Genomic DNA, 24828 nt, shown 5'->3' with positions numbered 1-24828 from the left:
AAGCTGGTTCGGGGGACTTCATCACGGTGACCGCGCGCAATGGGCGTTCGCTGTAAGTATTCGGTAAAGAGATACCGCCTGTAAACTATTCTGCGCTTTCTCTTTGCCCAAGATTATTATTTTGACACTAAGAAACTTCCCTCGTTTGGACAGTACTAACAGAAATGTGCGGGTGGGCTCCCGCGTGGTGTTTTTATTGAGCGCCGACAGCCAAACCTATGAGGAGGGTGCCGCGTTATCCCTCATACTGCGCTAGCGAGGCGCTTCCGACAGGTGGCGTAAGTCCTCACCCCCAATTAGGGTGCCTCGATGCCAGCGCCGCCATTCAGGGTGGTGCCATCCTTTGACCGCCCCCACGCCGCCGCTTTCTCGCTGCGACGCCATCTTGAATCACAGCGAGCGGTTGCGATTGCTTGGTGCCGGTGCTTAGTTCGAGACACAGTGCGCGCGGATGCTTCGCTGACGCTTCTACTTGCTGGACAGTGTTCAGCCGCATGAATGACAAGCTTGTCAAGTGCATCGAGTCGACATGACGGGTCGTTGTGTTCCAAAGTGCACCGGATCGACGCGTAAAGGGCTTCGTTGTTTACGCTTCCCCGGGACCAAGAGCGAAGGAAGAGATGGGAAGCCCAAGTAAAGCGGTATCACTGGAAGGCAACGGATAGCTCCTACATTTGCGAGGTAAGTGTCAAGAAAGTTCAAACTATCGCATCGTGTTTTTCATTTAAATAAGAAAGTATTCTCCGATCCTCGCTCACGTACCTACGTTCGCTCACGAACTAATCACTGCACCGATGCTGTCTGAGTAGCCTATGGTTTGCGAGCGCGCGTCGCATAGGCTTTTGCCGTTTTGATCGGCGCAGTCTATGCGAGTAGTACCCTTATTTTAAGGACTGACGAAAATGCTTCGCCGCGAAATAGTCTTACATTAGCTACAAATCGTCATGTAAACCACCTATTTTACTTTTTCACGAGAAGCACACATCGTGTGTCCCTTGTTTTTTTTCCCTCAGTTTCTTTTTTCGCTACTGGTTATTTGGGACTAAAGAACGCAGTGCTTCTTCTGGGGAGAGCGGCTGTTGTGTACGTGGCAAGCGAAGCATTGTGATTTTCTCTGATTTCTCAGCAGATATCTTGCGGATCTCAGGTTGTTACGTTATATAGCTGATTTTTTAGACGAATATATTTGTAACGTGGTGCTCGTATGCCGATGGTCATTCGTGCTCATTCCCGATCGTAGTGGGTACTGTGACGGTCTTTAAATACCTGTGCACGGTATGCCCAGGTGTAGTAGAGTTAAGGGGCATCATGGGACCAAAATGTTTCGGCGCTTTCTGGCATGGTGTCTGTTGTAGCCTGTGCATTTCTTCGAAACGTGTGAAGCGAAGTAATGCAGCATTACTTCTGCGAAAATTTATTTTTAAGCACTGTAATGGGTTCTCTGTATTTACAAGGCAACTTTTCATATCAATAATCACTTTTGCCGTTTTACTTGTACTTAGAAACACTTTGAAGAGGACCAGTACGAGGGAAATCGACAGGATGGGCGCCGTTTGTTAAAGTCAACAGCCCTACATCATCATGGACTATATGTTCGAAGTGAAAAACATTGCTAATCTGTATTTGACTGTCTTAGTTTCATTTACGGTTTTTGTACGCGATATGTATGCAGTGTTGTTTATTTTTTCAATGTAGTTATCAGTGTTCTAATGGTTATTTATAAAATGTTCGGTACTCGCCATCGATGTGTTTGGCTGATGCGACGTATTTGATGGTAGCTGATGTATTCTGGCTGGATAACTTGATTAATATTACCCGCGGTTGCGTTTTCTTGTTTGTATTCTTGTTTTCGATTTATATTGTGTGTAATAAGGTTGATGTACTCACTTGAACCCCCCCCAATGTAATGAATAAATAAAAAAGCTCTCCCTATCCCGAATTGTGTGTGTCGAGCCTACCTTGCGAATTTTTTTATCTCGTCTTTCAACATAACCTTCAGGCGCCACACAGTACATATAATTTTTCATGTACATATTTCTGTCATGATTGACTGTACTAGACATTACTAGGTAAATGTATTTTGTGCATCGTTTGGTTTCTTGTATGTACTACGCAAGATTGACACAGACAAGTTACGTTACATTTTTCTCTACAGCACTAACTAAACCTTATTTTCACATCGCAGTTATTTTTACACCAGCTTAATCCTGGCAGCACACAGTTTTGTGGGCAAAATTGCGCGTAGATATCGTCAAATAATTGAAACGAACGCGAAGAGCACTCGCAACGCAAGGGAAACTAACCTCCGTGCGCGAGTGGCTGGCTACGGTAAAGGAGGCGTGACGTGTAAACCAAAATACAAGAGCGAAAAAGAAAAACTTCCACACACAGGGGGTCGCAAACCTTATATACCAAGCATCGAAGCGCCAAAAAAATTGTGCGTATTTCAAACATACACACGGCATATTAAATGTGATTGAATTAGGCAACTTGGGGCATGTTCCCGGCGCCATACATTTACGTCTTCGACCTTCGACGAGTTAACGGCTATTGGTTATGAAGATGTGCAGATGCGATATCGATAAAAAATGTCACAGTTTCGCCCTAAGGGCGAAGCAATGAATGCGATAGCAACACAGCAATGTCATACGAAGTAAGGTGAGCGGCTTTGGTAGCAATATGAATTGTAGTAAACACGAGCTGATTAAGTAAGCAGATGTGCTGCGGCGTAAGTAGACCGACATGAAGAGAGACTCGATGACCACGAGAAGGCGCGTGTGAAACGGTGGTGTTGATGAGAAGCGCTTCCCGTGGGCAGCGCGTGCGAAGGGACACACCTGTAGCGCTGCACTGCCGATCCGGGCAGCATTACATGTGTAGCGTGCGTTGGAAAATGTGGCCCGACTATTACTAACTGAATGAACAAGCATGGTGTGAGCGCGCGCAAACAAACATGAATAGATCACACTGAATGACTGCAGACAACGACTGTCAAAACGCTGGCAGCAAGCCCATACGCTGCAGCGGGCGAAGGTACGTGTGGTCTATCGCTTCAACAGAAACTGAGCGGCGAATGCACGGCGCATAAAGGTCAGAGCCGTGTGGGGATAAGATACGGTGCGGGCGAGCGATGAGCGCGGTTGTTGGCAGAGTAGAAGTGCCCCCCCCCCCGCTCCCTCCCGCGCTGGCTTCCCGCTTCCTTGCTTGCGCGTGGGAGAGATAAGAGACGGTCAGGGCGAGCGACGAGCGCGGTTGTTGGCAGAGTAGAAGTGCCCCCCCCCGCTCCCTCCGGCGCTGGCTTCCCGCTTCCTTGCTTGCGGGTGGGAGATTGAGTGCGCTCGCTCTCCGTGATAGCGCACGTTCCCGCACGCTTGCGCTCGGGCATACGGCGCGCTGCGAAGATTTTATCTATACGGAACCTCACGGCGACGGTGACGACTACGGCAGAAATCCGGTTGAAGTGTCCATATAATTGCTATCGCAATAAAAAATCCTCATCAAGGCAAAGCACTTGGAAGTGCGCGGCGAGTAACACTATTTATGAACGCAAGCGTAGCTGAGTCTGAGCTCGTGTGATTCAATATGGCGGTGCCAGCGGGGTTGTCTCCACCCTGAACGGCGGCGCTGGCATCGAGGCACCCTACCCCCAATAACTGGCCTGCCTTCCTCTGTCACGTCCGCTAGATTGAGCCGCGATTGCCGGCTCACCCTCGTACGTTTTCACTCGCACACACAGCGTACGGCGCGCGGCGACGATTTTATCGCCGGTGGACTTTATACGGAACCTCACGGCGACGGTGACGCCGACGGCAGAAATGTGCTTGGAGTATCCATATAATTGCTGTCACAATAATAATAAGATATGGACGTAATAGTACCACAAGCACCTATTATGTATATGAAACGCTGTTTTTTTTCTCATCGCAGCTGGAAAATACGCTTGAGCAAAGTACAATGTTATGTCTAGTAAGGCGAACAAAGAGGCATTACAATGATCATAAAATATACGCATATAAAAAGCAAGTCATAATTGCAATTACTCGTATTCACATAGTTTAAATGAAAAAAAAATTCGCATGAGTACGGTATGAAAACCGCCGAGTTATCATCTTGACGTTGGCAAGCCAATCACTCACCGACCTTTGGTGAGCGATTGCCTTGCAATCTTCACTGTGGACGAACATCGTTTTCGCATATTTACAGAGCTTATCATTATAATATGCCGCGTTCAAGAAGTACCAAGAAACAATTGCAACTTTCACGTAATACAAAGCTGCTTGACTAAAACAGAACGAAAAAAAAAAACACTGATTAGAGTTGCAGTTGATACTTCTCACACTGGTGGTTTACGCAAATGAAATAAATATACAATCTAGCCCCATTTGAATTAATTTTCAGTGCCACTTGGACCATATAGAACTGCAGAGTTGAAACGTGACAAACCTTTTCATCTGGCTGAAAAGATTTGCCGCAGTCCCCACTCTCTGTCAGACTAAACTTAACGCTTGGAGTGTCTCATCCGGCATGCGGTTTCTCAAGTCATTCTTTGTCAACGAAACCTGGCTGAACACACGTTGAAATGATGTATAAATATGGCAGCCATGACTTAACGCCATCCTCCCAGCGCCGACATGGTCTAGAAACGCAGCCTTAGAGGTTGCCTACAGCTAATTACAAAGCCCACGCGATCCGCATGTGCCACTGCCAACATTCTCGACCTGATTCTAACCAATAATCAAGATGCTTTTTCTAAAATATTTCGCCTTAGTGGTACCATGACATCATTACTGGGTGCATCAATCACCGTATCCTCGACAGGAAAACCACCACTAAGCTGATCAGGTGTTATAACAGAGCTAATTTTGACCAGATGAATCTCGAATTAACCACTTTTTCTAGGCGCTTCTTAGCTGAATGTCCTTTCCATTCCATTAAACAGAACTGGACGCTGTTCAAAACAACCATAATTAACCTCTTTACAAAATTCATAGCGGTTATCTCAATTAGGTGCAGCAAAAGAGGGCATGCTTCAATGAGCGGCTGCGAAGAGCCAATAAAAAGATAAAAGCATTTCTAAAGGCACGCTGTTGCTAACAACCTATTAACTGCATGGGAAACCTACAGAAAAAGCGACAAGGATTACCAAAGAATGCTGAAAGCCACCCGGCACCTGTTATACAATGACGTCTTACCTACTATGCTATCTAATAGTCCCTGAAGATTTTGGAGCGTAATTAACCGACATTCACGTCCTGATTCATCCTTAACGAATTCTAATGGTGATCAGCTGGACGATGCCCATTCTGCTCAACACTTTAGCAACGCTCTTTCGTATTTTTTCACTCATGAAGTCATTACCCCTTCTCTAGCTCAGTTCAATTCATGATTATTCCATGCCCTCTATAGTCATAAGTGATCATGGTATTCTTTCTTTATTAAATAACGTTAAATATACTACAAGTACGGACCCGCCTGGCTTTAACTACTTACTTATAACATATCTCAGAGTAGTTTTAAAGTCCTATCTGCACTTTTTTCTCAGTCTTTATCATCTGGCTCCATCCCTCATGACCGGCGAGTAGCTAAAGTAATGCCCATTTTCAAATCTGGGATCCGCTCTGATCCCCTTCGCTTTAGACCCACTTCATTGACTTGCACCTTGTCAAAGCTTCTTGAACATGTCATACACACCCAGATCATTAATTATCTCGAAGATCACAGCAGCACATTTAAATATAAGCACGGTTTTGCAAGGGATTTTCTTGTGACACTCAGCTTGCTGGATTTACTAACGACTTATTTACTTTAATTGACGCCGGGATTCAACTTTAATAGACGCCAGGATTCTAGTCGATGCTTCGTTTCTTGATTTTTCCAAGGCATTTTTGATCGGTTTCCCCACCATAGACTACTACTAAGTTATTGCATCTGAATATTCAACCTCAGGTTTTAGCATGTATTAAAGACTTGCTCTCATCTCCCATTCAGTTCACCGCTGTTAATGGTTCTAACTCTTCAATGGCTCAAGTCACAGCTGGTGTACCCCAGGGGGGCGTGCTTGGTCCCCTGCTCTTTCTAATATTTCGTAATGATTTACCTAACTGTGTATCTTCCCAAATTAGACTGTTCACTTACGACTGTGTTGCGTACCGAGCCATTAAAAGTGAAACTGACCACAAATCTTTAGAAACTCACCACGATTCAATTAACACTTAGGGTTCATCGTGGCTAATGATCCTTAACCACTCTAAGACAAAGCTCGTCTCCTTTAGAAGATATACTTGCCTCATCCTAACCACATACACTCTTAATGGCATAACAGTTGAGACAGTTTCTACTTACAAATATTTAGGAATTCACCTTCAATACGACTTAACCAGTAACTGTCACATTGATCTCGTTCTAGCAGCTGCTGAGCGTTCTCTTGGCCTCTTAAAACGTAACCTTCGACATGCTCCTGCGCCGGTGCGTTAACTTGCCTAAATTATCTTAATCCGACCTTAAATCAAGTATGCTTCAGCCATATAGGACCCGGCTGCTCGTTTCATTGTTTTTTCAGATTACTCGCGTTTCACTAGCGTCACGGCGTTAAAGGCTTGTGCGGATCTTGATAACCTTTCCCATCGTCGCAATCTCGCTCGCTTAACTCTTTTTCACAAAGTTTACCATCATCCGTTGCTTCATTACGATTTCTTTCCATCACCATCGGTCTTCTTTCCACGCCGTGACCATCCTTTAAAGATGAAACGTATTATTTGCCGCACTTCTTTTGCGAATTCATTCATACCCAAAACTATTATTGAGTGGAATCAGCTGCCTCCTACAATCGCAACTGAAATGAATACATCAAATTTTCACGAACTTCTTAAAAATGAATGCGATGCTTAGCTTTTCTTCTAGTTCTGTTCCATTTACCACAATGTGTCTGATTTTATTTTTCTTGTTGTGTTTGTTATGTTGCGTTTTTTATTATGTATCATTGAGTGTTGCTGTTCCGCCACATTTTTATTCTTGTTGCCTATTCCTTTAATACGTTTCTCTAGATTGTCATGAAATTTTTGTCACCCCCTCGTTGTGAGGGCCTTTAGGGGTTTCTTGAAATAAATAAATAAATAATAAATAAAATAAAGACACCCTAAATCAAATAAATCTGAAAAACCGTTCTTTTAAATCTCTATTTCTGTTTATTTCTTGGCAGTAGGTTGACTATTAAATGCCAAGAGGAATCTCAGTGTTCCATCTTCTGTGCAACTATTGCTCGAGTAGCGTGTGGGTTTAAATTTATCGAAAAGATGAATGGGCGCTTAACCCCAGTGCTGATAGCTCATTGAGACGTCATGGATTTCAAGTATTTTTACTAACTTGGGTCATTTTGGTTCAGTAAAAGTTCTTGATGCTTTTTTAATTTCGGTCTTTGGCTCTTTTGAGTGCAATGAGAACACCTTTATTTGTAAAAAAATTACCCAAGCTCGAGCAGACACCAACAAAATTCATGACGTCACAGCCAGGCGGTGTGGGAACTTAAAGGTGGCAGTGCCACCAATCTTTTGTCTTGCGTATTTTAAAGTTTGCTCAGCCTCTTGTCATGATACAAGTGAATCCTTTTGTATAATAGGAAGATCATTTACACATACGTCTGAAATTACTTTTTCTTCAGTGTCACTCGGCGTGGGTGCTTAGTGGTTTTGGCATTGTGCTGCTAAGCATGAGGTCGCAAGATCAAATCACCACATTTTTATGGAGGTGAAATGCAAAACCACCCGTGTACCATGCAACCCCAGGTGGTCATAATTATTCTTGGCTCCCCCACTACGGTGTGTTTCATAATCAGATTGTGGTTTTGGCATGTAAAACCCCAGAAATGATTTAATTTCTCTTTAGTGCTTCTTTGAGCTATAGCATTCATTAACTCTGCAAAAACTTGTGCTCAAGGTATTCTCCTTAAAGATTCAGTAAACATAAGAGATATAAGTGTCTACAAGACAGAGATAAGTGTCTAGAGATTGGCTAGAGTGTCGATTGGTTATGTACCCACTTCCCTAAATATAGCAGCCCGATACTCTACCCAATAGACCATTCACTACCAAGTGACCCAAGATGGAGGGAAAATGGTTCGAGGCAGATACCCGAAAGCATGTGAAATATCCTAAGAATGCTACTCGCATTAAGAAATCCTGCATGTTTCTGATATTTTTGGTTTACTTGTTGTTTTATTTTGTGCTGGATGAATCCTTGTTATTCTGAAACACATGGCACCTAAACAGCATAACAAGCTATGAAACTAGTCATGTAAGATTAACATTTTAGGTCTGCAGCAGGCCCTATTGTTGTGATTTATTTAGAGTACGGCTGTTGTGTGAATGTGCTTAAAAGCCTTAAAACTAGCTTGCTAACATTTACTTAGACGTGCAGGTTCATCTAGGTTGGAGAAGTGCTCATTCAGATCCTGCCAGGGTGGACCAGACAAGTTTACAAGGCCCTTGCTTCACTGTTTGTTAATTCACACAGTAAACTTCATGGACCACTTACTCTTCGGAAACACCAACACCAAGGGGCAAAAAGAGGCTCTTGATGCCTTCAGGATCAATGCAGTTATAGGCGCGTACCGTACATCCCGTTGCATTTTTGCATTCCCATGTTGTATTTTAATTTACCAACTTCCCATTAGCATAACAAATGGCTTTCAAGTAGCCTGTGCTTGCAGCTGTGTGCTACAATTGCCTACCATTTGGAATGACTGTTCATATGACCTTAAGTGCCTAACGTCTCCATGCGAAAATGCTTCTAAATTTTAAAAGCAGTCTCAGCTGCCAGAAGCTTTTGGCGGCTCCACCAGACAAAATTAGGTCCATTTGCGCATTAGTTGCGTTACTTGACTGTCATTACAATGAATAGCTGTCTGTGAAGCACGCTACCAACCTTGTGGCATGGAGTATGTGCTTAAGTAGCCTTAAAGTGTTGTTATAACATAGGAATTGTGGAGAAGCTATTCTCAAGTGCAGTTAGTGCTTCACTCGAGGAACAGCACTTGCGCCAAGTTTCCGCAATCAAAATGGCCCTCCAGGTTCTGTAAAGCCAAACAGTGTTTTCACCTATTTAACAGACTACATTAAATAAAGTTGCTCCAGTCTTGAAGGAGGTCCATGTGGTGCCAGACAGCAGCCTTTCAGGAGAGCGAACATACGTTGTGTCATTTTTGTTTGGTGGTTTCGATCAAAGCAACAATAGGGAGAGAGTTGCCGGCATCACTGTCAATAATGCTATGTTCAGCGAACGCTGATTCATTTTAAGCTCCTAACTTATTTATTAACCGGCACTTTATCAGTTTGTATTCTAAAGATATAGTAAGAAATAAATTTATGTGGCTTTTTACCACATATTAAATAAATTGAGCATCACTGAATAGGCCCTCGGCGACTGCTGTCTAAAGCTTCTTACAGACCATGGGACATGTCCAAAACTCTTATTCTGAAATTGTTGGAAGTTTCTCCTGCTTTCCTCCTTCAAGGGAGTACTTTGCCTGTTTGTAGGGTTTTTATAAACCATTGTTCGAGTAGCCTATGGGTTTAAAGTTATCGAAAAGATGAATGGGCTCTCAAGTTGCTCTTGTTTAAGCCATTGAGGATCACATTTTTTGGAAAGTAAATCCCCCAATTTAGGTGTTACATATTTCTTAGGAGTGTGCGAATATTCAAAGCTTTTGAATAACAAGTTGAATCGTGTCCTATTTGATTCGGTCTTCGAATCGAAAAGTCACTTTTCGTAAATGCAAATATTTTTCAAGTACTTTTCAGTACTTCAAACCCAAATTAAACAGAAAACTGGAGCAAAAATACAGTATACTTTCACTTCAGCAGGCATAGTATAGACATCACAACTTGTTTAGTAGACCAGGCTGCGTCACTTAGGAAGTCGTACTTTACATGCTATACAGCAATCATTCACGCTAACTGAAAAGTCCTGTGCATGTGAAGAAAGTACTTGTGTGCTGTTGCATTTGTGATTTTATTAAACAGCGCTTCATAAAGTAGTATTCAATGACAGATACTTGCTACCTTTAAGAATACTAGGGTGTGCGCATTATTTTATATTGGTATAACGGCTGTTAATTATTCGAAAACTATTCGATATTCGATTCGCTTCTGGCATTATTTGATTCGTCTTCGATTCGGTCCCGGAAGGTTTTAGCACGTCCAGCATGATAGTAGGTGACGCTTCGTTCTGAAAAGGCGTCTTTTTTTCAAATATTCCGTTACCGTCACACATGTATGGCAGGTCACCCTCAAAGTGTTATAGAAGCCAGTCCACTAGCGTATGACTTTTAGAAGACTGAGCATTTCTTCGTATAGCTGTCATGTTCTGCATCTGTTAGTGTAACCAGCTTGGCGCACAACTACAGAGAATCCTCATTGTAACAGTCCTTGAGGCAGGAAATACAATTCTTTACAAGCATAAAGGGAACCGATTCGCCCGATTTTATTAATCATATCAAAGGAAGCCAACAAACATAGACACCAAGGATAAGATAGGGGAAATTACTTGTACTTACTAATTGAATTAAAGAAATGATAAATTATGTTTCATTATTCAATTAGTAAGTACAAGTAACTTCCCCTATGTTATTATTGGTGTCTATGTTTGTTGGCTTCCATTGATTTCGGTACAAGCAGTACTTTCTTTAAAGTAAAAAGTCCTTAGAATAGCCATTGTAGGGCGAGAAGCGCACTTCAGTTGCACGTGAGCTCGTAAAAGGTAACTTCAAATGAGGCCACATTCATTTCTTGTGACGTGACAGTTTTGTATTGAGAACATGGAAAAGCGCAATAAAGTGCCGCAAATTTTACTTATTGAAATTTACTTATTATTTTACTTATTCACTGTTGAAAGAAATAATTTTAGTTGCCAGTAGTCCCCTCCCCTTAGGTTTCTTCATGAACAACATGAAGTTTTTTCACCGTTTCAGTTTTAAGAAAGCAAAGCTCACATCTTTGACATGGAGGATATCGATAAAGTTATTCTGTCACAGTTTGCTGTTTCTTTTTGCCCTCGTCTGCATTTATGCTAAGTGGAGTCTAGTGCCACTTCACTTTGTATCAATTATTCTGGTCATGATCTGCAGTTGTACCCGCGAAATGTTTGAATAAAGCAAAACAAATACATAAATCTTGTTATAATGAGGACATACTGTAAGCCACACTCATGCATGTGGCACTTTGTTTTTATAAGTCGTTTTGATTTTGTGTTGTTTTTGCAGGCTTCACCTGTGGCAAATTTCTTTGTACCAACATGCTCTGTGAAAAGAACACCCTGGCCTCGCTTCTCGAATGGGACTTAAATGTCTCCTGAAGAGCCCAAGTTGGACAGCTCAATCCAAAACTCAAGTGTTGTGCATTTGTAAATCTCGACATTGTACGTTTATTTATGTTTGTTATGCTACTCTCCTGAAGAGCCCAATTCGTATTTCTCGAAAGAGCACACAAATATGCTATTGTAACTCCTGACATCTTCATGTTATTTATAATAAGTATGCTGGTCTCCTGAATTGCCCATGTTGGATGGCTGAAAGCAGATTACAAGTGTTATGCATTGTAATTTTTATGAAATTTTTGTTAATATTATTTAGGTTAATGATGCTGGTCTCCTTAGAGCTCGTGATGGATGGCTCAAAGCAGCATACAAGCATGGTGCTTTGTAATTTTTCACTACATTTTCTATGTTAATTTTTAATGTAGTTCCAGCAAAGATAGTGTTTGTTTACTATTTTATTTTATAGGTATCTTGGGTCATTTCATGCCAAAAATCCAGTTTTCAAAACCTGTTTTCAAAACCAGTTCAAAAGTTTTGAAAAACCAGTTCAAAAGTTCTTCCACGAGGGCACACCATTTCAAGTTTTTTTATAAGCAAAAGTAGGTACAATGAGAAATTGTTGAAAACATTGGTTTGATACATACAACGTCAAGTGTATCTGTACCATTGTCAGAATGGTTCATTTCAATAAAAAGTGTATTTTAGATAAGTTTGCAAAAATGCTTTATTTTGCTATCCCAATACTTGAGTAAAAATTAAGAGGTATAAGCTAACTTGATTTTAAAGTGCAACAAAAGCTGTCTGGTAATGGCAATGATGTGCGTTTCATGTACGCATGAAACCAGATTTTTGTGAATTCTGTCATTCTAACTTCTTTGTGTGGCACTGAACAAATGTGAAATTGAACTCACACGAGGAATAATTTTTAAAGTCTTCTATCATGTCACTAATAGCGATGGTATTTCATATAAAATCTGAAGTAGTAAAAATGAATAAGTTGCTTAGTATGGAATCACCTGCTCAGGAACCTAGTAATCATGGCAGAAAACAACTGGATCATACAAAAAGCAATGGAGCACAATAAACTGCTACCGTGGCATCAGTTATTGCAATTGCCATGTTGTTTGAGAGGTAGATAATGTTTAGTAAAATTGGCACACACCATTCAACCTATAAGTAAGAGGATTATACAGTGATACTTTTTGAGTTTTACAGAAGTTTTAAAGATTGCCTGTGGCAGATAGCATATTACTCGTTCTTGAGCTGGATTATTCAAAGTGGTAGACATTACTAACACAAGAAATTTAAACATATACAACTAATGCTCATAAATTTACTAATTCACTGAATTAATTACTTTACATTGCATATTGCAATTTAAAAATTGTAGCCGGTGAGTTTGCAAGACGTATCCACTTGAAATGAATTTCCAGGATGACACCAGTTTCGATACACGGGACGAAATGCATGAGAATTCTGGTTTCTTTTGTGCTTCAATACATGCAAGAGCGTTTTGTCGAAGACGTAAGTTGAACAACAGTGCATTTTCATGGCCCATTTGATGGCGTATAAATATCTTGAAACTGGTGTCATTCTGGAAATTCATTGTAAGTGCATACACCTTGTAAACTCACTGGCTACAACGTATAAATTGCAACAGGAGCCGTAAATAAGAAGTTAGTAAATTTTTCCTATATAATTGAATATGTGTTGTGATTACTCGTGCAGGTAATATCTGCCTCTGAATAATCAGCTCAAGGACTAGAATTATGTTAACTGCAACAGCTGATCTTCTTAAAGTCCATAGAACCTAAAAATGACCACCCCGTACATCAGTGTCTGTCGTGGGCTCACGCGACTCGTGCCATGGTTACTGTCACTGGCAGCCTGATAAAGAAAGCAAGTACTTTTTTAGTATTCTTGTTTAGTGTCATGTCAGTCTGCTTGTGCATTTATTTATCTATGTATTTATTCATTTGCTCATTAACATGTATTTCTTGCTATTTACTTCTATTGCGAAATGTGTTTTACTTTAGGGCCACGCAGACTTTACATCTGTCAGTATTCAACTTTCTTATGGTGTCAAGCTGCAGGAAGTTTGTACTTTCCAATACTTGTTAAGAAGTTTCTGATGTTCTCAAGCTACTAATGGTGGTACATTTACGCCCATGTTAAGTTACAAATACATACTTCACTTAGAAAAATAGTTTTTGTCTGCATCAATTTGTGCTCTTGATTTAGTGAAGGTGCATTGACTTTGCTGTGTTAAGCCAATTGAAAAACTGCCACAGCGGTTCTGCTAGCAGATTTACAATATGATTTATCACAGGCTGACAACATGCTTTTGAAAAGCCCAGGGTGACCCAGGCCTGCAATACAGAAGAGCCTGCATTTAAATTTGCCCCTGTCCTATCATATGCAAAGACTACATAATCCTGAGATCAAAGGTAATGCTATGTGACACAAAGTAGCTCAGCAGTATTTTAAGAAAAATGCACTTTTCAACAGTGCTCAATATACAGGGTGTTTCACTTAACTTGGGCCGAACTTTAAATATATGTAAATGCTACATAGCTGGACAGAACCAAGGTAATGTTGCTTGTTGTCGCTTGGAGATACTCATATTTTTCATTCTGCGTAATTAGATAATTAGGCTTAATCGAGTAACTTGTGAATTATTATAATTAGATGAAAAGTGTCAATGAAAATATTGTAGAGCAACATGAAAAAAACTCCCGATACAGCTTTTTCTTGCTCAAAACGTGGTACATAAAAGTTTTTCCGAGTGTGAGAGATGGCTGCGAATACACGCAAAGTGCTTGAGTGGCCAGTCGTGCGGAAATTTTGCGTGTATTCGCAGGCTTCTTTCACGCTCGGAAAAACACTTTAATATAGCACGTACTGAGCAAAAAGCTCTATCGAGAGTTTTTCATGTTACTCTACAATTTTCTCATTGACACTTTCATCTAATTATAATAATTGAGAAGTTGATTCACTAATTAAGTCTAATTATCTAATTAGGTGGAATGCAAAAAATAATCTATCTCCAAGGACGGCAAACATTACCTTGGTTCTTTTCAGCTACGTATCATTTGCATATTTTTAAAGTGTGGCCCAAGTTGAATGAACACCCTGCACATTCGGTGCATAATTCAATGGGCTGTCAAGGTTCTTTCAATGTTGACGTTCAACAATTGGAGGACGCTTAAGCTTCGTTTTCAAGAGTGGAACGTGATAGCATTCAAAGATCCCTGACTGATTCTCACGCTTCCCGACAAGCAACCGTAATGTTATGCAACCGTAATGGATACCGGGAAACGCTGGCGGTGAATGCTATGCAGGAATGCAAGCTTTCTGGTAAAAACGCGGCCCTTACGTGGGCCGATCCCGGAGACAGTCCACAACCGCGCAAAAAATGCATCATTTTCAAGTTCTCGTTTTTGTTTCGCACTTTTAATGTTTCAGTCTGAGAAGATTTAACATTAAAGGCATGCGCTGTGGGTGTTTTGGCCGATGGAGGCGAAATGCAAAAACGCCTGTGTGCTTGCGTTGTAGTGCACGTTAAAGAACCCCAGGTGGTCAAAATTAATCCGGAGCCCTCCACTACGGCGTGCCTCATAATCAGAACTGGTTTTGGCACGTAAAACCCCAGAAAGAATGTTTTTTGTTTCGTGACATTTGTTTTACATTGTCATCCTGAAAATTCTGAGGAATAGCCTTGTCAGTAATGTAAGACAAGGTATGATCAACATTAGTGGTAGAATGGTGTGGCTATATAACCCGCATATAGCGCACGTCATATAAGAAGCCGTGGCATATACATATACCTAAATATATTCGGAGGGCCTGCGTCGTTGGGGATGATTTTCTCGGCCGCCGGCGCCGACGCCAGATTTTCTGCGACACGGGGCCATTAACCCTATCGCGTTAATATATCTCGAACAATATTTCAATGGGCTTTCATTAATGATATGCAACACATTCTAACAATGTTTCAATGGGCTTTCAATGTTGAGACGCAACACATCTTAAACAATGCTTCAATGGGATTTCAATATTGAAATACAACATCATTTCAACAATACACCGATGATTTCTCAAATTGAAATACCTCAATGATGTTTTGACAAAATGTCGCGGGACCAATTATCAACACTTGTCCTCAATGCTGTTTCAACAATACCACAGTGTACTTTCAATGCCATGTGTTGACGTTGACCAATGACATTTTCAACATTTTTGTAAGGGCATGTCCTCCGCCCTCACAGTGCATGCACATGTGGTCTGCTCTGCCAAATTTGCGAACTCAAATTGCACCGGCAGCACCTGCAATAAACTGCCGAAAACTGGCGCACATCGAGCGCAATCCGGTCGCCGTCCATCGGAAAAGTAAAGCATTGCCATAGCTATCAGGTATTTTCCACGCCTGAGCAATGAATTTGTTGCGCAGACGGAAGCAACGGTGGGAATGGCAGAAAAGCCTTGACCTCGGAAAACTCCGATGCTTGAGACAACGCGCGGAGAATAGCTGTCATGATGGAAAACTATACGAGAAGCAGGCGCTGGTCCAGCTGATCGGTACTAGCATGTGCACGTAGGTGGTCTGCTTAAACCGCCTACAGGGGCTTTTCTTAGCGTTCGTCTCCATTAGCGCGGAGCAGGAGTAGGCGTCTTCTACATTGCTTCCCGCCCTTGTGAAGCAGTGATGAATGACTAAACTGAAAACGCCGACTTGACGGATTGACTGTGTGGCGGGGCCCCTTTTGTGGTGTGGTCATAAAAGCGCCGCTTTGTGATGTGCTCACGCTTGCGTGCCCGTCGCGTACATCAGCTTAAAATTGGCTGTCCCTTGGAAACGTGGTGATATGATAAGAAACCGTCTGAAAGTCAAGATAATAAATTCCAACAAATTTCACCGTGAGCCACAGGTGGCACAGAATATATATTCAGTTCATGGTAGGCTAAGCGGCATAAAGATCGAGGTTGAGTGTTCATAGAGGGGGAAATTGGAGAACTCTTTCAAGTTCCACTGGGACACTGTAATCTTGCTCGCTAGCGGAAGAAGCTAATTAGGTGCATCCGTTCACAACGGCATTACTACGAGTAGCTACTATATATCTGGTCGGGGATAGCGCAGATAGTTTGGTTGGAATGGTTGCTACCTGGAATGGAGCAACGTGCCGATGTTCATTGCCGATGTGTGTACAAGTTTACCGTTTGAGTAGACTTCGTTCGTCAAATGAGCTCGTGCGTTTTTTAGAAGTCCATTGCTATCAATGTCAAGACATCTCACCTTCATGACGTCGTTTTAATTGATAAGAAAGCGAATGGGAACGGATATCTCTTGGTCAATTGTTATTAATAAAAAGCTAGTGTTCACACGAAAGCTCTGCGCAGAAAAGACGCATCTGCTAGCCTTGCGTTAAGCTCGATTAGTGGAGCGGCTTCTTAGGAAAGATGGTGGCGCGAATTTCAATTTCCGAACACCAGAATATATTTTTTTTATATTCGATAATCGGTTTGTTGTACCTTCGCGGTGCTTAAAAGTTGATGCGAACTTGCATTTCTTGTGCAACTTCCTCCTATTGTGCGAACTTCCACAGAAATAATTAGATAAGTATATTGATATCTATAAGTCTTTGCTCACCTGCCATATATGTTTCTATCAGGAGCAAATTTGCAAAGGCATGCACTCTGGAAATATGTGTGCATCCTGTACAACATGTATTTGAATAGACCACGTACGCGTAGCCTCATGTAAATAGACTGCGAAATTAATGAAGAAACAAGGGCTGAACTTAAAGCTCTCGTGACGTAAGCAAAAGCCACGAGAAAACAACGAAGTGCGTTTCAGGAGCTCCTTCGCGTCACTCGAAGCTTGATGTTCCGCACAGGATTCAGAGTGACCGTCGGTACGGTCAGTTTGATCGGGTCGTCGGCATCGTCGCACACGCTGAAAACGTACGTCCTTACCAACTTGGCGAGCACTGTCTTCAACTCTAGCAAGGCGAACCGGCGCCCTATGCACTCGCGAGGTCCCAAACCGAACGGCACGTAGGCCGCCGCGTGTCTTCGTTCTTCTTGTCCGGAGTCTGAAAGGAATCGATCCGGAATAAACTTGTGTGGCTCGGGCCATATGTTTGGATTGTGGTGAACGTGCCACGTGGGCAGAATGACATGTGCACCAGCGGGCATAGTGTAACCTGCGATCGGTGTGTCCCTTGCGCACACCCTGGCGGTGAATAGGACGATAGGAGGATAGAGCCGAAGGCACTCGCTGATCACCGCATCCATTCGCTTGAGCTTTTGCACGTCGTCGTAACCGAGGTGAACCGAGCTCTCCGTCAGCTGAGACTTGACCTCCTGGTACAGATTGTCCTGCTCTTCAGGATGTCGGGCCAGCTCGTATAGGAGAAAGGCGAGTGTCGTAGCAGTTGTCTCGAAGCCTCCGGCGAGGAAAACGAAGCAGTTTGCCACTAGGTGTCTGTCCGTGATTTCTACTTTGTCGCTCCCTTGATGAGCAGCCTCGATTCTGGAATCGAGCATCAGCTGGATGATGTCCACGGAGCTTCCTTGCTTCCCTTCCCTTTCCGCCGATCGCACAGCGATGACATTGCGGAGGTTGTCCGCAATTTGGAGTAACATCTTCCCATAGGTGATCAGAGGAAAGATCCAAGCGTAGATCTTTCGGAGGATCGGAATGGCGACTGCGGAAGCCATCATACGTTGGTCCACTTCGAGGAAAATTCTCTGCAGAAGCCTGAGCGTAGGGTCATCGACATTTCTCTGGCAGTCCACCTGCATTTGTGTCAAAATAAAGTACAAAAGGAGTTTAAAGTAAGAAAAAATATTAGCGTAGCTTGCACTGGAGGCGCAATGCTAAAGAGACAGCGGAGCTGATGGGCACGTAGCTAGTCCTGGCTTTTGCGCTAGGCTAAGCACTACCAAGTCATCCCCAGCATTTTCCGGAATTTATTGATTATTTGTCGATAATCGATTAGCTTGCAAAGGAAATGGTTATGCGCAAAACAAAAAACACGGAGACAGAAAAGACGGGGACGAGCGCAAAGACCACGCACGCGATCGATTAGCTATTGATTTGCTATCGATTGGCTATCGCAAGGTGTTGGCCGGGTATTTGGGCTAGGCTAAGCACTACAAAGTCATTTCCAGCATTTTCCGGAATTTATTGATTGATTATCGATTAGCTATTGATTGGCTATCGAATGGCTATCGCAAGGTATTGGCCACGTTTTTGGCCTAGGTTAAGCACTACCAAGCCATTCCCAGCATTTTCCGGAATTTATTGATTATGGATCGATTATCGATTAGCTATTGATTGGAAATCGGTGACTGTCTAAGCTTAAGTAGTCCCAACCATGCTTAGCTAGACCATAGTCCCTCAATGCTTTTCTGGTCACGAAACTCCGCCGTCACTCTATGGGACAGCTTGATATGTCGCATGAAGCCGCCGCGCTGCGGCGCCACCGCAGCTGAGAGGCCACCTTTCTCCACGTTAAACCCGGAGAGACTGCAGAGTGCAGATGCGGCCGGCGTGTGCTGAAAGTTTGGACGCGTACTTTGTATTTGTGATTGATTTTTAGGCAAGATCCGAATTGTGGCATTCTACAATTGAAGCGGCACGTTCGCTTGACGATGCGGTTCAGGTGTTGTGTGCCGGCGGGCCGTTCCAGCTGCAAAGGCACTGCCGAAAAGGTATCGCTATTTTGCATGCCGAGTGTTCGTGAGCACTTCGAAAATTGGAAGCGAGCCATACCAGGGCAAGAAACGGGCGATTTCAGCTTCGTGTCCAAGCATGTGCGTGTGTGCGCGAAGTACTTTTATCCATCATCCATCTCCGTACGGATGATGGATTTCACGACAGACGGTGACGCCGTATCGTTGCCGAGGGACAAGCCGCGCCTCAGGCCTACTGCCATTCCTCGTGTTTTCGACGGCCTGTGTGTGTGTGTGCGTGATTCTCAGTCGCCTGTTCTGTTTACAAGATTTGCTTCATTTATATATTGCAAATAACATCGTCGGTGCCTATTAGTACATCCACGAGAACATAAGCACATATAAAAACTTTGTTCTGGTTTAAACAATAAAATATTTATGACCTAGCTGTAACCATAATTGCACTGTCCGTGTGTTGATATTTATAGACGGCAAATTATTCGCATAAGCACTTAGTTTGAATTCTTGCCTATGGATTTCGCGTGCTGATAGCAACAGCTATTGACAATTCTAACATTTGCTTAACGTTGCTACCTCAGCGCTGCACGGCTTACAGAAGTAATTTTGTTTCCTGCATGAAGCAAAGTAGGCTGCCAGCCGTGATAAATGGGACATTAGGAACTTAGTGCAACAGGAAAAACAAGATGTCAGTTTTCTGTGTCAGTACAACTTTCAGATCGTTTTTGAGCTCTACACTACAGCAGTACTGAGTGAAAGCGAAAATTAAATGTTATTTCTCATAAGAATTTTCGCGAGTTAGAACGGCTACATTTGCTTCAAAGAAAGCTCGCGATTCAAATACTATTATGCGTCGCCGTTCGCCAAGGAGGTATGGTACTGAGTGCAGCGGACCGTCAATCTTCGTCACTCTGCTTGTGCGAGTTAAAGATTAATAAGCGCAGTGCTGAGTCAGTCGGGCATAATAATCCATTTGCGTTTTCATAGGGCATATTGGCAACGAAAATCGCGTTTGAAAACTTTCTCGCACATTTGGAATAATACGCACGGAAACTAGCAAAGCTTGCGATACGTGAAAATGACAATACTTCCCTTCAAGCAAGCGCTTCATTCATGGCTACGATCTGCCGATGTACCTGTTCCAAACTATTTGTGACGTAATAGAACATTTTATGTTACGGGCGATTACAATCTGTCACCATCGCCTGAACAGCTCGAGTGCAATCGGAATTCGAAAACAGCACACGACCTTGAGCTCAGGTTGTCGTTTACTGGCAACGCCACGCCGCTAATGTCTTATGCTTTGTACAGCGCATAAAAGTCGCTTAAAAGTTGTTAATCGAAGCCGGTTAAGCCAACTAACGACAGATTTCTCAGTAAAAAGAATTCTATGCGCGTCGTCTGCTGACACACGGAGCCGCCAGCTGACTTTGAGATTGTTTACTTTTTGTACGCGCCTTGATTTCGTTTAGAAAACACTCTGAGATGTTCAAGTTTGGATACTGTAACTGCTACGACAAAATATAATGTAAATAAAATTGAAAAGAAGCTGGGCTTTCGGCCGCAACGCGACCACAGCAGAAAAAATACCGCCGCCGCCTGCGGTGACCGCTCGGCTAGGTGGCCTTTCTTTTACTATGGCGCCCCTAGCGGCAGGCGCTGGCTCTATATCAAACTAAGGCGGGAGTTTCGTGACCAGAAAAAGCTATTAAGGGACTATGGCTAGACTTAACCAGGTTCAGCTTCGCTAGTTCACAGGGGGTGTGCGCCATTGCGCTTGGACCCTATCTGCACTACCGCCACGATCGGCCCACATCTTCTATTTACGCGTCACGGACTTACGGCCGGTTTAAACAGCTCCGCTGTTAAAAAGTATTGCGCGAATATAAGTTATAATTTGATTTGACACGTACTGCGCGTCACTATAACGACGGGAGATATATCCAGGTTTAACGCTGAAGGGATGATGATGCCCCTTTAACAACTACAGCATGATGTTCATGCAAGTATGAGACTTCGCTAAAGAAAAAGAAAGTACAACAGTTTTTTGACAATCACAAGACTATGGTTGTCTTAGATTGACCTGGGCATTGCACGTGCCGCCACGTTTTCTTACGGAACGCATCAAGCTTTCAATACAACAGATATCGCCATCTGGACCATTTTCTTCAACTACGACGTTCATGTAAACTTTCGTGAAGCAAAATATGACATGAATTATTTTGGATCATGAGTGCATACTTCAATATATCAACGTCCCCTGACCAAACGTACCGAACACAGCGATTTCTCACTTTCTGATTCTGAAATTGACAAATAACTTTTTGTTGCATATTTCTTTTTTAATGTTTTAATACTTTCTGATTCATTTGATTCGAAAAGATGACCAGCAAGAAACCAGTGAACAAATATTATTGTTACACTAATATATCTAACTGCAGTTTAGGGATTATTACTTTGTTTTAGTGTCCTCTAAAAACTAAAGCCGTGGTTTTCCTATTGGCACAAAGTAACGATAAGCGAAATTCAATGCTGCAGTGTAGCTATTTGCTTGGTGACGTGATTTATTTTGCCAGAAATAACGAAAAAAATCCATCTCGGGAAAATACACTCGCAAGAAAATCACAAAGCCGCAACGGCAGCGCTATGAGTCCTGTCGTATTTCGTCTGAGAGAACTATAACTGATTTAGCCTGATCACTAACATGTTGGCGCAGTGCCCTTTGAACGCCTGCATGAGAGACTGCGCGTACATTTAAAGCAATACTAGCACCCAGAATGAAGTCAACCTCCACAATGGCAGACTTTCTCTTTGCTCGCGTCATCCTACCCCTATCGGAAGCCCCCCTTCCTTCATCGGTTGAGCGTGATGACCTGAAATCGTCAACATTTCCTGTGTTATGTACCCCTTGTTGATCCCTGTTAAGACAAGCACGTGTTTCTATTTCTTTTTAATGACAGCCTTTTAATTAGCAATCTTCAGTCTTCACGTTCTTTCTTCATTTGTGCTCTTAACAGGGCAACCTCGCTCGCTCATTGTGCTCGTGAGGCTCCGAAAGCAGCAAGCATGCTCTTTACAGTTTCCCCGGGCTTCATCATTTTTCCGTATTGTAAACAACCATGAGTGAATAATTTAGGATTTATAGTTCGAAGTAAAAAAAAAGTACATAATTTTCCCCCATGAACCAAGAAAAGGGTAAACGCAAAAACCTTCTTTAGATGGTAGATGAATATTTCGCTGGTCCTCTAAATGGCGTCAGAGGTGATACGAGCCAGAATAGATATCAGAACAATTTTTAAAAACTCGCGTTTGCGCGAGTTTACAAGCAACGCACGGTCTCATGAAATAATCACGCACCTGTGGCATTTTCATGTAGGTGGCTTGGTGACGTCATCTGTCCTTTTTTTGCCTTTTTCTTTGTTTTTACTCTGGCTTCATTTCTACTGTGGGTTATGCTTGTTGGTGTAGGCGTCGTCGGAATTTATATAGCCAGCTATTTTATGCTTTCGTTCCTCAACATTTACCGACAAAAGTAATAATACCTGACAAGCGCTTGCTAGAAGCAGTTTGCAGCACTGAATTGACGCGAAACATCGAATTTCTATAAAATTTCTTTTTCTTTCATGTGCGAGCGTCTCACCTGCCAAGCGAGAGCGCACTTGGTGATGACATCCATGGAAAGTGCCTGAGAGGTTTTAGTTACGTCGATGGTGTCTTGACCCACGGCCAGCCTCTCCGACATCACCTCGACCAGCGTGTTGCCACAAGCGTTCATAACCTGCGACATCAGCTTCATCTTGGCGCTGCTGAAGGTTGGATTGAGCACCGAGCGCACTCTCTTCCACTCGTCACCTGCCAAAGGAAAGCGGCACTTTGTATTAAGTGCACTGAGCACAAGGACAATATTACACAACTCTTACCACACAATAAAACATATGCGCTACGCCACGGGCGGAGGCAACCATTCACGTAGTGTTTGCCGTTGTCCTTAGCGAGTTACAATATTTTCTGTAGCCTGCTTAGTTAGATATATCAGGTAAGATTATACAAGTTTACCTTAGGTTATTACATACTTGAAAAGCTGCAGAGCGTTTTAATAAACACTCGGTGAAGTTTCCATGCACTTAGCAGAGTACTAATCGAATGGACTCGGCATACAGCATATGCCCGATAATAACGTTTCCATTGTGAAATGGAAAGCCGAGGCGCTCGCAACTTATGAGCAACGCGACGAGGCCGAAAGTGCATTGAAACTCTTCCCTTTACCCCTCCCCCGGTACAGGGTAGCCAACCGGAGATAACCTCTGGTTAACCTCCCTGTCTTTCCTTTACATTTCTCTCTCTCTCTTTCTGTCAGTTAGTGGTGGCGGCCGATGCGCGAATGTCGCTCGTTGAAAATACACGCGCGAACACTGCAACCCAAGTGACTAAAGACGCGATGAAGTATTTTTTTCACTTGGCGTGGGCTTTGTTCAGACAAAAAGAAGACAAAAGAAAAAGAAGAAAACTGCGTGAACAGAAAATTTCATGGGAACAAGAGCATTCATTGTTTCGACAACATTCCGAAATATACCTAGCACCCTAGGTCAACTATTTAAACAAACTGCATGACTTACTAATTGAAGAACGAAGCATGCTATTAAATTATATTCAGTGGCTCGAAACAACCACAACCAATGTGTCGCTGGTCGCATCCGTCTACAATGTTGAGTTCAGTTCACTTTATTTTCTTCAGAGACCCCCGGCTTCGGAGGTATCACACAAGGGTTGGGGTACACGATTTAAATGTTTGGTTCCACGTAGTTACGTCAAGCGCCCAGTATACGGGATGGTTACTTTTAAGTTTTACGGAATTTTTAAAAATCGTCTGTTGCAGCTAGGTAACATAGTTCTAGTTCTTGAGCTGTATTATTCAGAGAGGCAGACATTACATGCACGAGAAATGGGAACACATATTAAATGAATTAACAAAAAATCGCTAATCATCTTCCTAATTACGTTACACACGCCAATGTACGAATTGTAGCCGTTGAGTTTGCAAGGCGTGAGGGCGCGAGAAGAACGGCCTTGATGCACCAGCTCACTAACCACGTCGACTTGGTCCTCTGCCTGAAAAGCCGGAACGGGAGTCACACGCGGCAACACCATCATGGCCCGCATAGCCCGGTGAATAATAGACTCGAGACGTGGCGATTCTGTCTTCGTGTATTGGTGGAACTGAGCTTGATAGACGAGATGCGGCTGGTGTACAGAAAGTATCGTGCAAAGCTGGTGCGTACCCTACACGACTTCAAGGAAATATGGCGTATCGGTGTATCGATCGTCTCTGCTCGCATTGCTTTGCGCTCTTGACCCATGGGGAAGCAGAGCCTGTCAGCGATTTCGAGGCCCAGCACGCAACAAGTTGAGGCTTCCTGTAGAGATTCCTGATTGAGGAACAAGCGAATAGGCCGGTGCGAAAACAGGCGGCGCCCGTATACTTGTTTGCTACATACATATACGATGTTTTGTCCTTTGATATATTCATAGGAGAGAAAGAGAGCGTTTATTTCAGTTTCTTCGCCGAAAATCTAGGCATAGCTAAAGGCTGTTAAGTGTGATGTGGCTGCACTCTGAGCGGATAAAAAAATATACCAGTGACAGTATGTATGGAAGACATACACCCCTTATGCAACACCCCCTTCAAGAAAATAAAACTGAACTGAAAAAAAATTAAATTACGGGGTTTTACGTGCCAAAACCAGTTCTGATTATGAGGCACGCCGTAGTGGGGGACTCCGGAAATTTGGACCAACTGGGGTTCTTTAACGTGCACCTAAATCTAAG

General features: G+C 42.9%; 1 protein-coding gene across 1 annotated transcript in view; it reads right to left on the bottom strand.

Moving 5' to 3' along the window:
- Positions 1 to 15591: 15591 nt before the first annotated feature.
- LOC119437478 (cytochrome P450 3A4) overlaps positions 15592 to 24828 on the bottom strand; it is a 32975-nt gene continuing 23738 nt past the window's right edge. The window contains exons 4-5 of the mRNA XM_049663161.1: positions 22643 to 22854; positions 15592 to 18105 (exon numbers count right to left, since the gene is read on the bottom strand). Of these exons, the coding sequence (XP_049519118.1) occupies positions 17158 to 18105; positions 22643 to 22854 (1160 nt within the window). The 3' untranslated portion in view covers positions 15592 to 17157. The remainder of the gene's footprint in view (positions 18106 to 22642; positions 22855 to 24828) is intronic.

Source organism: Dermacentor silvarum, chromosome 1 (genome assembly GCF_013339745.2).
Source record: "Dermacentor silvarum isolate Dsil-2018 chromosome 1, BIME_Dsil_1.4, whole genome shotgun sequence".
Lineage (NCBI taxonomy): Eukaryota > Metazoa > Arthropoda > Arachnida > Ixodida > Ixodidae > Dermacentor > Dermacentor silvarum.
The sequence above is the reverse complement of the archived record's forward strand: the minus strand, read 5'-3'. Positions and strand labels throughout refer to the sequence as shown.